Below are 11,788 nucleotides of genomic sequence, written 5' to 3' on the forward strand. Positions count from 1 at the left end.
CTTGTTTCTGTTAGCAAGTAATTAGCTCTTTGTATCACTACATTGTGGTTGCTAACGAGCAAGATATGTTGCCAATTTCTTTTATCTTACCAAATTGTGCGATGTATTTAATTATACATTTTTACAGCGGGTTTTGATTGCTTTCACAGATGAATACATAAAGAATGACCAATGTATACAAGTGTCATATCGAAGATGTATAAATTCATTTAGTTATTGACCCTCTAGTTATCCTATTCTAGGTTTATTTAACTTATGGAAACACACTAGCGCCACTCTGTAATGTTAAAACAGTCAGGTTATTTTCGTACTACAATTTATATAATACTATAGCTTGCTATAGCGTAGCAGTGTACATGTTTTTTCTTCTATGTCTTATTTTTACCATGAAGGTATTTCAATGTTTAGATAGAACCAACCGAAAGAAGTGTCTGTCATAGGGTTAAAATTATTTGCCTATATGTATCTCGCAATTCCGTCAAATCGAAATCCAAAGGTTCGTGCGACTAAAATACATTTGACCTCTGAAGTTCATTAGGTTATTATAAATCAGGAAAAGGTAGACCGGAGTAAATATATATTTTTAAATATAGAATTCGGAATTAGAATTTATTTTGATGTATAAATGTTAAAAGTACGTTTGAAATAAACTGAACAGTATCTTAATGGTGTTAATTACACACAATTGATTTGCTTTTGTTAGGTTATTTTTAAGATATCAAAGAAGTTTTGTGCAAAAATCTATAATAATATTTTAGATTAGTTAACTTTATGATTGCACTGACATTGTTTATTAGCTATATATACCATATCGATAAGAGAGTAATGTTAATTGTTCTTTGTTTATTTAAACATTTGATTTTGTTTTCAAAGTTTATCAAATAAGTGAACACTAAAATTAAATTTAGCCGAAAATTGAAGTTCTTGACTGCGAAGTCACATTAGAGTTTTGAAATAAAAGTTTAACAAGAGAGAAAAGTAAAATGAAGGAATACGAAACAAGTTTCCGCAATAAATCTTGGAAAAAAATTTATTACGTCCCCAGTTCCTTGCCGCGGCATAACTTGTTTAAAAAAGTTATGACTCTTTACAACAGAATTAAATGTTCTTACAAAGTTCATTTATAGATATCGTTATAATTTACCTTCATATAATCTACTCTCTCTCTCTCTCTCTCACTCTCTCTCCGGATCGTTTCCTTATTCCTGAGGGTCGCGACCACTCTCCTTGACTCTCTCTCGAAGGGTGTTTCTCCACTCTGTGCGATTCTCTGCGCCATGTATGGCGTTATGTATAGTTGTGTTGAGAGTGGTGCATAATTAAATTAGGGTTGTCACGACTAAGAAATTTCTGGTAATTAAAACGATAATAAAAAACAATTGCTTTTTCTGTATTAAAATGCTAACGGACACTTGTATATATCGAAGTGAACGCTGCCTAATTTTTCCATTCCCGAAAGTCTTTTACAAAAAAATTAACTAACGATGAATATAAATGTAAAATATAATATTTTCCCATTAATTATCATCGAAAAAGTAATTTAGTTACTCGTAATTAATTTTAAATGTTAGGTATTTATCTGCTGTCGTTAAAATTTACATGAACTTTTCATATCAAGCGATGTTTCCACGACATGCTTAAATACTTCAAAACATCGCTCATTAATGTTCTTTATGTTGATGAATTTTCGAGTTTATGTTCGCGGGAATTTCGCTGAATACGTATTACATTTGTCATTTCAAAAAGCGATGTATTAAGAAGTTTGAAAATGTTCCATTAAAACGAAAGTTTTTGAAGCTGTCTTAACTTGTTTATTGATCATATAAGAGGGTGTTTACGCTAAAATACATGTGTACATTATTCAAGGAAGTCACACAGAAGACTGGCGTGAAGTTGAAGCAATTCCGCGTTTCGTCTGATGAGTGTGGTGCCGGAGGCCTTTAAAGGTACTAAACCCTTTCCACCCTTTTCTTAAGAGGAAAAGTGGATTAGACGGTGAAGACGTATAGTTAGGGGAAATATCCGCTTTATGAGCGTCTCATCCTCCGCCAATTATGGGTAGGCAACCTATCTGCAATCCGCATGTTTATGGGCAGCAGTCGCTTTCCGTTTCGGTGGATTCAGGTGGCTTCTTGCTCGTTTGAAACCTTATCTATACGATATTATAATAAAGCGTAAACACACACTGCTTTGTTGCCTAAGATGTCAGCAATTACAGCATATTTCTGAATATTTTTTTTAATAAAAAGCCTTACACTTGCGTCACGCTTTAGGCTAGAAATTTTGACGCTATTAAACTTAGGGGGTTTGGATAAAAACCCAAATGTGTGAAAGAGACCATAAGTTGTTGCCAACATCATGGAAGTAAGATGGCAATGGTTTGTCATCATGTCATGTCATTTTGACATTTGCAATTGGTAATTTGACAAATGTAAAAAATAAAATAGGTTTTCATAATTTTATGCGGATGAAGTCGCCAGGGAACAGCTAGTAATATAAAAAAATATACCTGCTACACACTTTTAATTATACAGCTGTCAGTTTAACTGTAAAATTCGACTTTTCAGTTCAAACTGTGTGCAGCTTAATTGATTCGACAATGTCCATTTTAATATTGTATCTCATTAAACGAAATGTTTGTTCAATATACGCTTTTACGATATGAAAGCGAAACAAAATATAATTTTATTACGACAAATAAAATTTAATGAAGAACATTGAAACTTATTCGGGTAACAATTTCATTGCAACTTTAAGTATTTTTGTGAGTTTACATCGAAAACATGTTTAAGTATGGCTTATGTAATATTTCTGTGAAATCGCTGAGTAGTTAGCCCGTATCGTCTTTGATGGTTGAATAAAAGGAGCATGGTATTGAAATTGACTGGTTTGCGTACACGTGTGAATAAAATTCGTTTGGAATAAAAATAAATGACGATTGGGTTCCTTCGTAAAATGTTTCATCACCGAAAGAGCTCGAACCATTTTGTACTACGTTTCATACCAACAAATTAACAAGTCAAGCGCAGTGGGTTTGCCGATGACTCCCACTGCCTATAACAATGAACGCTTTCGGCGCTTAACGCATGACGTCATGAGATCTTCTGCAGAGCTGCTGTGTATAGTTTTAGCCGTTTTCGAAAATGAGTTCTTACTAATTCCTTTACTTTTGAAATGTGAAATAATGAAACAGTATTTTATAAATAAAACAAACAGAATAGTTTACTAAAGATTTATTTCGACTAGAATTTTTTTTTAATATACAATGTTGCAGCTTTAATAAACCTCCGTAGGCGCGTTTAACAAAGCTACTCAGTACATAGTAAAGAGATGTTATATACATTGTTTTATTTTTAAATAATTATTACATACGTTGAGTCTGATTTCTATTTATCAAACGAATAATAGTAAATGATTCTGGATTAACAAATGCGTATTTTGGATAATCTTGCTTTTCTTATAATTTCATCCTTAACAATAATATTTACAGCGAAAATAATTTAAACAGCTAGAAATATACATTTTCTATTGTAATCTTTAATTTTTTTATATATTTATTTAATTAAATAAATAGCTGTGATTTAAAATGGCAAAGAATAGATCATTCAGTAGGGATTTGGAATAATTTATTTTAGATTAAAATTTTGCCTGAAATAAACTGTTTAGGTAATTTAAATATCATAAAAATATATGTTACGGGTAGTATTCAAAATACAATTCAAATAAGAATGAATAATTTCTTACAGTTCTAACAATTGCTTTTAATTTTCAGTCTTTAGAATACAAAGAAATTGGAAAATTCTTGACAGTTTCCACTGCCGAAACACATGTTGTAAAAATATTGTTATTTCAGTTTAAGGACAATACGTTTTTCAACGTGTATTTATGCAATGGAAACCCATAATTATATCATCTATAGATTAAAAATGAAAACTGATTTTGAATTCAAGTGATTTCAAGTAATTTTGTTTTGAAACACTTTTAGTTGAATGTTTTATTTGCTATATAAGAAAAGATCTTTATAATAATGATTTAATATTTACTAATACATTGATATGCATACTACAGATATAAATTACTACAAATATACAAACTATATATATTAATATGACTATTTTTATTCTAATAAAGATCATTAGCGCTTTTCCCCATTAATGTTAATTAAATACTATATATTTGATAGAATAAATCTAATTTGTAATTAGTAAATAAGTTTATTTTTACACAGAAATTCGTATTTTTATTCGTATTTGAAAAATATGAGAGTAAATAATGAAGTACTCTATTACATAATGTTTATAGTTATTTGAACTACTAGTTATTTTATATATATATATATATATATTTTAATATTTAATTTAGTTAACTCATTACTTTCTCATCCCTGTCTTTGACGAATACACCTTCATACAAACATCATTCAACTTTCATACAAATTAATACAATATTTTCAAATACTTATTTACAAATCTGTTTATTTGAATGGATAGTTATTAACTTTATAACATGAATAAATATGCTTTTAAAATAACAGAAAAGCATGTGACAGTCACAATAATTAAAATTAATAAACGGCTAATCGTTCGTTTAATTTTATGAAAATTTATTTTTGTATATTTGTGATGTGAAAAATGAGTTGTCAAAATTAGAATTCATATTGACTCAAAAGTATATGCAGATTGAAAAATTGCACAGAATTAATTAAGTTTTTTTTTTAAACTTAAGTAATCATTAAGTTTATTTTATATTCACGTTAACGATGTTAGATAGTTTTAATAAAGCTCTTTATTAGAAATTAATTACAAAAGTATCACAGGAATTATTAAATTATAATGCCAAGTTTTATTAATAAAACTACATTAAATGTTTATTTTAGTTATTAAAAAAACTGCGTTTGCGCTAACATGTAATTAAGAGAATTGGCGATAGTGTTTTGTTTAAACCCATATTTTCATCTTTAAGTAGGAAGAGAGTTTATTTTTTATTTAGTAATATTGTAATCTAGTTAGGTTTATGTTTTAAAACACATATTGAACAACCTACTCGTAACCAGTTAATGCTACATGTTCTCTGGTAACATTTAATATTAGGAAATGATTTGATAAATATGGTCTTAAACTTTAACTCTTGATTAACAATATTACACAACATCACTTTTATCGAGTAGCCCGTTATTGCTACTCCCATCTTCCTGTCAAATATGATATTCTTTTAACGGACGAACAGATTCCGCGGACGATCTTGGAGTGGGGTCAACGCCCGACAGACCTAATGATCCACTTCTTCTTACCACTAACGTCTTTGTACCGTAATCGGTGACAAAGTTATCGTTACGTGTTGGAGTATTGGCTCTTACTGTTTGATAGCCGCAGCAAGGAGGGTACCTTGATGTTAGAATCTTCTTGAAAGCTTCGCGGAATTCGGTGTTGAAGATCGAATAGATGATCGGATTGAATGCTGAATTCGAATAGCCGAGCCATGTTAGTATCTTGAATGCTAAATCTGTAACAATTTATTTGTTTATAATTGTAATATTTTCATTATAATGTCGTTGTGAATTTACGAAAGAGGGGACTGTGACTATTATCTGATTGTCATTGTTATACGCCTCAGCCGATAGATGGCGGTCATCTTGTACACAAATCGCACTTTCGGAATTTAAATAGTGAACAGATTCGCGCTTTTGATTTTAATGTGCGTGTAATATTCAAGTATGAATATAAATGTAAATCCATAGTCAACAATTGTCAAGTCACTTTCATTTCGTCAATTTCAATCTTCATATAAAAGACACGAAAACGACCTTACCTGGTATACAAGTTTTACAAAAAGCCGCCACAATGTTAACGCAGAAGAATGGCACCCAGCACAATAGGAAAACGCCCATAATGATTCCGACGGTGATGGCCGCTTTATGATCGGACACGTGGTAGGGGGACGAATGGACGTGGGTATGCACCCTCGTCCGCACCGACTTCGTCCGATTGTCTGGCAATTGTACCGTGCGGGTGACAGCCTTAATTGACTTTACATGTTTCTGGGCGTAGCAGTAAAGCCTACAAAAAATGTTCTGTTATTACTCGTGTGATTCATGTTTCTTTTTTGCTGGTATTCGTTGTATATTTCGTTTTTCATTTTAGTGTCGACTAGATAATTGGTGTTGCAATTTGTTTTATTTTTTCGACATGTTCGATTAGCGTTAGCATGTTTCGGAAACTTGGCTTAAATTTAATTTTAAATACTAAACTCACCTGCAATATATACTGATCATAACAATGCATGGTAGGATGAACGATATACAACTGGATACGATAGCGTACGTTGGTGTTAATACTAGAGCGCAGGTTGGATATCTGGGTGGTTTCTCCGTCGCCACCGACTCTTCAGGCGGTCGATGTAACCCAAGCGATATAGGTAGGAAACTTACAAGTACCGCCAAAAGCCAGATTAAGGCAATTGTTACGATGGCTACTTTCCTTGTAACCCATCGACCATACCTGACAACAAAGAGATAGGATTAAAATATAACATCACAGAAAACAGATGACATTGAGTGTAAAACCGTTGCCGTCAAATTGTTAGTAGTCTATGTGTTCTTCCAAAATATCCGTTCAGCTGTTTAGACTACAAACTCTAACAAACATCCATCCATCTAAACTTTTGCATATATCAAAGTAAGATTGCTGGATGAGTGTGTTAATATTATGAAACGAATGACAACACTACCTCTTATTATGTAATTAAATAGAAGGGAATTCATAAAGGAAATCGTAAAAATACGATGTGAAATAAGAATAACGATATCCGCAATATGTTACAAATTAGAAACAGTTTTATTCAATACTTTTTAAATAATATAATATAATTTGAATTTCTATAAATAGATTGATTTTGTATCGACACACTTGGAAATGTTTGAGATTAACTTAAAAAAAAACCGTTAACTGAATCACATTACTTAAAAGAAAGTTTTATTACTTGAGAAGCATAGAATATGAAGAACTTATTATATTTTAAAAACAGTTTAATCAATTTAATTTGCTTTTGAAGTTATTTAAGTGTAAAGTTTTGATAAATCTCACTTTCCAACATAAAAGCTATTTGATAAAGTAACTTTTAAAGCTTCAGTCGTCTCGCGAAAACTTGTAAGGAGTCTAAACGGCCTGCGACTTTCAATATGTATTCAACTATTGTGTACTTTGTACATTGTACTGCGTTTGTAATTTATTACATGCATATTGATATATGAAATTAGAAAGAGATTAATTTGCATGAAAAGTGGCTTCGGACTACCCACTAAACCCCGCGATGTTTTTCGCCCAACCGGGCCGTGGCAATTGTGTTAGTTTATCCACGATCCGCCTAGAGGGAGCCCATAGGTAGAGGCACCATACGTCAGGGGATAGGGTAGGGTCGGCGCAACAGGTTTTTGTTGTCCAAATAACTAAAATCCGTCCTCTCAGTCATCACTCTCTTCTTGATCATGCCACCTTTCAGGCAATCCATCCATCTCTTTCTAGGTCTACCTCTACCGGTGTACCTCCACACTCATAACAAACGCCCTTCTTGTTACATTTGTCCCTCCTCATAACATGCCCATACCATGCTAACCTTTTAATGCTTAATTGCTTTACCACTGTAACTACTCTCAAACTTCCTCTTATATGTATACTCATTTCAAATCTCATTCATTCGTGTTACCCCAAGTAACAATTGATTCGATGATTGTTAAAGAGTCGTTCTCTTTTTATTCTTATAGGTAGTTATTAGTAATACCTGAGTGGATCTTTGATGTGTATGTACCTATCTAGTGATATAGCACATAGATTCAAGATGGACGCCGTGGAGCACATGACGTCACACGCCACCCATGTGTCGCAAAACTGTTCTCCGAAAACCCAGTACCTGGAAAAAGAAAAATACTGTATTCCGATGAATACAACTTATTACCATAATGGCCAGTTTCTAAATTCATGAAATGCGTTTCCGAACTACGTAACATAATTTTTGCTCTGTTGAAACATACCAAACGCTAATTAATCGCTAGATGATGACAAAATAAGTGGAAACTTCATGCCGATCTTTATGCCGATAAAAGAAACAAAATATTTCAAATCTAAGGTTATCGTTTGTCATAGAATTAACAAGACGTTTTGCAATGTTAAAACTACTGTTTAAGATTTTTAACTTTATTAGTTACAAAGTTAAAATGAATTAAACGATATTACATATAAATACAATTATTGTAGAAACTAACTAATTAATCGTGGACTTGTTTACTAACCCTAATAAGTCATTAACTCCAGCAAACGTCATCACAGCTGCAGCAACTAGCATGTCAGCGATGGCCAATGACGCTAGAAATAAATTTCCAATACGCCGGAGTCCTCTGTCGGTGTAAATCGCTATACAAACTAAAATATTTCCAGCAGCGCTTACGAATATTAACAAGGATAGGAATATACCTGTAAACAAATAATCCGTTAATTTCAGTAGAATTAAATGGAAATTAGAAGTTTCATTTACATATTTGAGTAACAAACGATGTCATTTATTCTATACGAGCTGTTGCCCGCGACTTCGTCCGCGTGGTATTAGAAAACATACGAACTATGTATATAAATAACAAAAAGCTACGTATCCCTCGGAAACTGGACACCTCGGAGATGAAGCTTATCTCATGTATACTCCAGACTTTGTTTTACATCTGTGCCAAATTTCAATAAGATATGTTGAACCGTTGCAGAATGATCGAGTAAACAATAAAAAACTAAATTAATGAATCCCACGGGAACCGTAACTTACCCCGGGATAAAAAGTAGCCTATGTGTTCTTCCAGAATATGCTCTAAACCTGTGCCAAATTTCATGGAGATACGTTTAGCTGTTTAGGCTACAAACGCTACCAAACATCCATCCATCTAAACTTTCGCATTTATAATATTAGTAAGATGGTGTAAAACGTGTCTGTTTTTATAAGTCCACGATTACAGCCTTAAATAGAATATTATTTTAGATAGGATTGCTAAAATATGTATCTATATTTTAGACTATACAAAGTACGACAGATGATGATTGGCAGATTAATAAATATTGAAATTAACTCTCTCGCTCCCTCTCTCTCTATTAAATATCAGAAACGTATTTAGTAAGATATAGAAAAATGTCACCTATACTTCCTTAAACAATGAATTACTAGATATATCAAGTTGTACATAATGTAAAACAGTGTTGTAGCGACGGAGGGGCCGTATTTACTATCAGGATTTCTTGTGTATGTAACTCACTACACTTTAGACGTTATTTCACATTACTAAGTACGTTATCTTACTATAAATATTTATTGATCGAACAGCGTTGTTTGTCACATCTACTTCACATAACGTTCGCGCGGAAAGTGAAATTCGTCAGTATGTTTTTTTTTCTATAAATACTCAAATTGCTTTTCCTACAAATTTAAATTGAATGTTATCTACAACTTGATATATCTAATAGTCCATTATTTAAGTACGATTAGCAGATGTTTTTCTATATTTTAAAGCATATAGCTGGTGGTTATTCCGTATTTTCACAATGAGTACAATACAAACGACTGTAGTCATAAAGATCACCGAGAGTTTTCCCGATGATACTCCATGACCTTTTGTAACAAAGGTTAACGTTTTATAAGATGTCGGCTTATAAACTTACCGACAAGAAGTATAGATAACAGCGTGACTGCGTCTGGGTCCTCGGCATTATCGTATTCGACCTCCGTATCGTTCGGCAAAGCTGCCACCTGTCACAAACATTTGAATTATTCAATTATTCCCTCGGGAAAGATCGAAATCACTCGACCTCAAGTAGGCATTGTTGTGGGAATTTGAAGGGAGGGCTCAACATAAATTATAAAGCTAGTAATTTTACAGAGAATTGTTCGTGTATTTGATTAAATGCGCTGAAAACCGAGCGTTGTTTTATCAAACATTAATTCGAATTAGAATTTTATTATTTTTACATTTACAAAGGTTTTATTAACTTGATTAATTTCCTTTGCAAAATCTAAAAATAGAACATAGTATTCATGTTAATAATCTTAGTCTAGATTATGCTTCTGTCATACTCAGAGACGTTAATTAAATTTAAGAAAATACTAAGTGTAGGTTTGACACTGTATAAGTAAATTGTAGGTATGTGCAGAAATAACTTATCTTACATAAGTTGGTATTATAAAAGTGGACTCCATGTTAGCGAGTTGTATGCATTATTAACTTCAAGTTTTAGTATCCGCTTTCAGTAGGAAGCGTGTAGCGCGGTGGCGTCTTCGCCGGGCGATCTGCATTGTCGCCATGCTCACATCACGCCTGCAACAGAATACTAAATTAGCTCGTTATGTTATGTTCTGTGCATGTTGCATTAAAAAACAACTGACGATTAAATGGAATGATAAATTGCAACAATCTTCTATCTCTCTCAAATCTGACCCTGTGTATAAAGAGAAACATTAGTACCCGTCTTGTCATCTCTTGTTTTATTCATGTGATTATACACATTTTTATCATTCAAACTGGGCCAGACATATTTGTGGGTCTATAATATATTTTTTAAAATAAAATAACACATTCAATACTTGTAAACTCTAACATTACACAAGTTTTCGTCTTTTTATACTTATATGATAAAGAGAAGAGATTTGTATTTTTGTATGTATTGTAATAATTGAAAATATATATAACTATAAACTGAAATACTGGATCGATTTTATCAACTTGCATCGTTGGAAAGATAATTTATCTATTAGTAACATAGGCTATTTGTTAATTGCATGCAGACAAAGTCACGAGCAACAGTTAGTAAAATATATACTTTTGTAGTGTGTCATGTATTATACTGACTCGATTTAATAATAACCATGAAGCGATATTATCTAAACAAGGTCATCATTTGACTTTTTTAGTAACTTCAGCACGCTACTATAATTTTTCATGAAACAAATTGAAACATGGTTGTGCGTGACGGTAACAGAAACTTCAGCAAAGAAAAAACTAAACATGCTATTTCAGAGTTCATTGTTTTCAGCTGTCCAAAAATAAATGACCGTGATTTTTATTTCTTGATATAATTAGGTACTACGTAATTAAAACTAATATCATAACTGCGGTAGTTTAGATGGATGTATAGACGTTTATTAGAGTTTTCCGTCTAAATATATGAAAAGATCGATGAAATTTGACATAGATGTAGAACATAATCTGGAAGGACACATAGGCTATTTACTCTTGTTTTAACACGGGTGGAGTCGCGGGTGAAAGCTAGTAATATTGTAAACAAATATACCCTATGATAAATCTTAATGAATTTATATAAATCCATTAAGATAACAAGTATCTTTATAGATTAGATATCTACATAGATACTTGTAGTATATAGATACTTGTCAATAAGTCAATATATAGATTAGATATCTATATAGATTAATAAATTGTAAATAAGTAAATAAATCAGGATTAATAAAATTATAAACGCGTGCTAAGTAGATGTAACTTAGATTAGATAAACTAAAGCATAAGTTAAAAAAACAACCGTAATACATAAATTTTTATCGCTGTCAAGTAACACCACTATATAAATGATGCTTTACAGCTATTAGTTTTACAAAACTACATATACTATTACGCTATAGCTACGTTTCAGCTGAAATAAATTGCTAAACCGCAGACCGCTACGAGTATCAAAACGCCAAGCGCTACGAACGCTTCGCTATGCTACGATAGCTACGATTTGCTACGCCAAAGCGAAAATAAATTTGA

The 11,788-nt window shown here is 32.1% G+C and overlaps 1 protein-coding gene across 1 annotated transcript; it reads right to left on the minus strand.

Moving 5' to 3' along the window:
- Positions 1-5,194: 5,194 nt before the first annotated feature.
- Positions 5,195-9,771, minus strand: LOC106106133 (dopamine receptor 1). Its single transcript, XM_013286672.1, has 6 exons — positions 9,690-9,771; positions 8,285-8,465; positions 7,777-7,905; positions 6,252-6,497; positions 5,809-6,056; positions 5,195-5,502 (listed from the first exon to the last, which is right to left on the minus strand). The coding sequence occupies exons 2-6, from the start codon at positions 8,335-8,337 to the stop codon at positions 5,195-5,197; spliced, it is 984 nt and encodes a 327-aa protein (XP_013142126.1). The 5' UTR covers positions 8,338-8,465; positions 9,690-9,771.
- Between the last annotated feature and the right edge of the window lie 2,017 nt (positions 9,772-11,788).

Source organism: Papilio polytes, unplaced genomic scaffold (genome assembly GCF_000836215.1).
Source record: "Papilio polytes unplaced genomic scaffold, Ppol_1.0 DF822400.1, whole genome shotgun sequence".
Lineage (NCBI taxonomy): Eukaryota > Metazoa > Arthropoda > Insecta > Lepidoptera > Papilionidae > Papilio > Papilio polytes.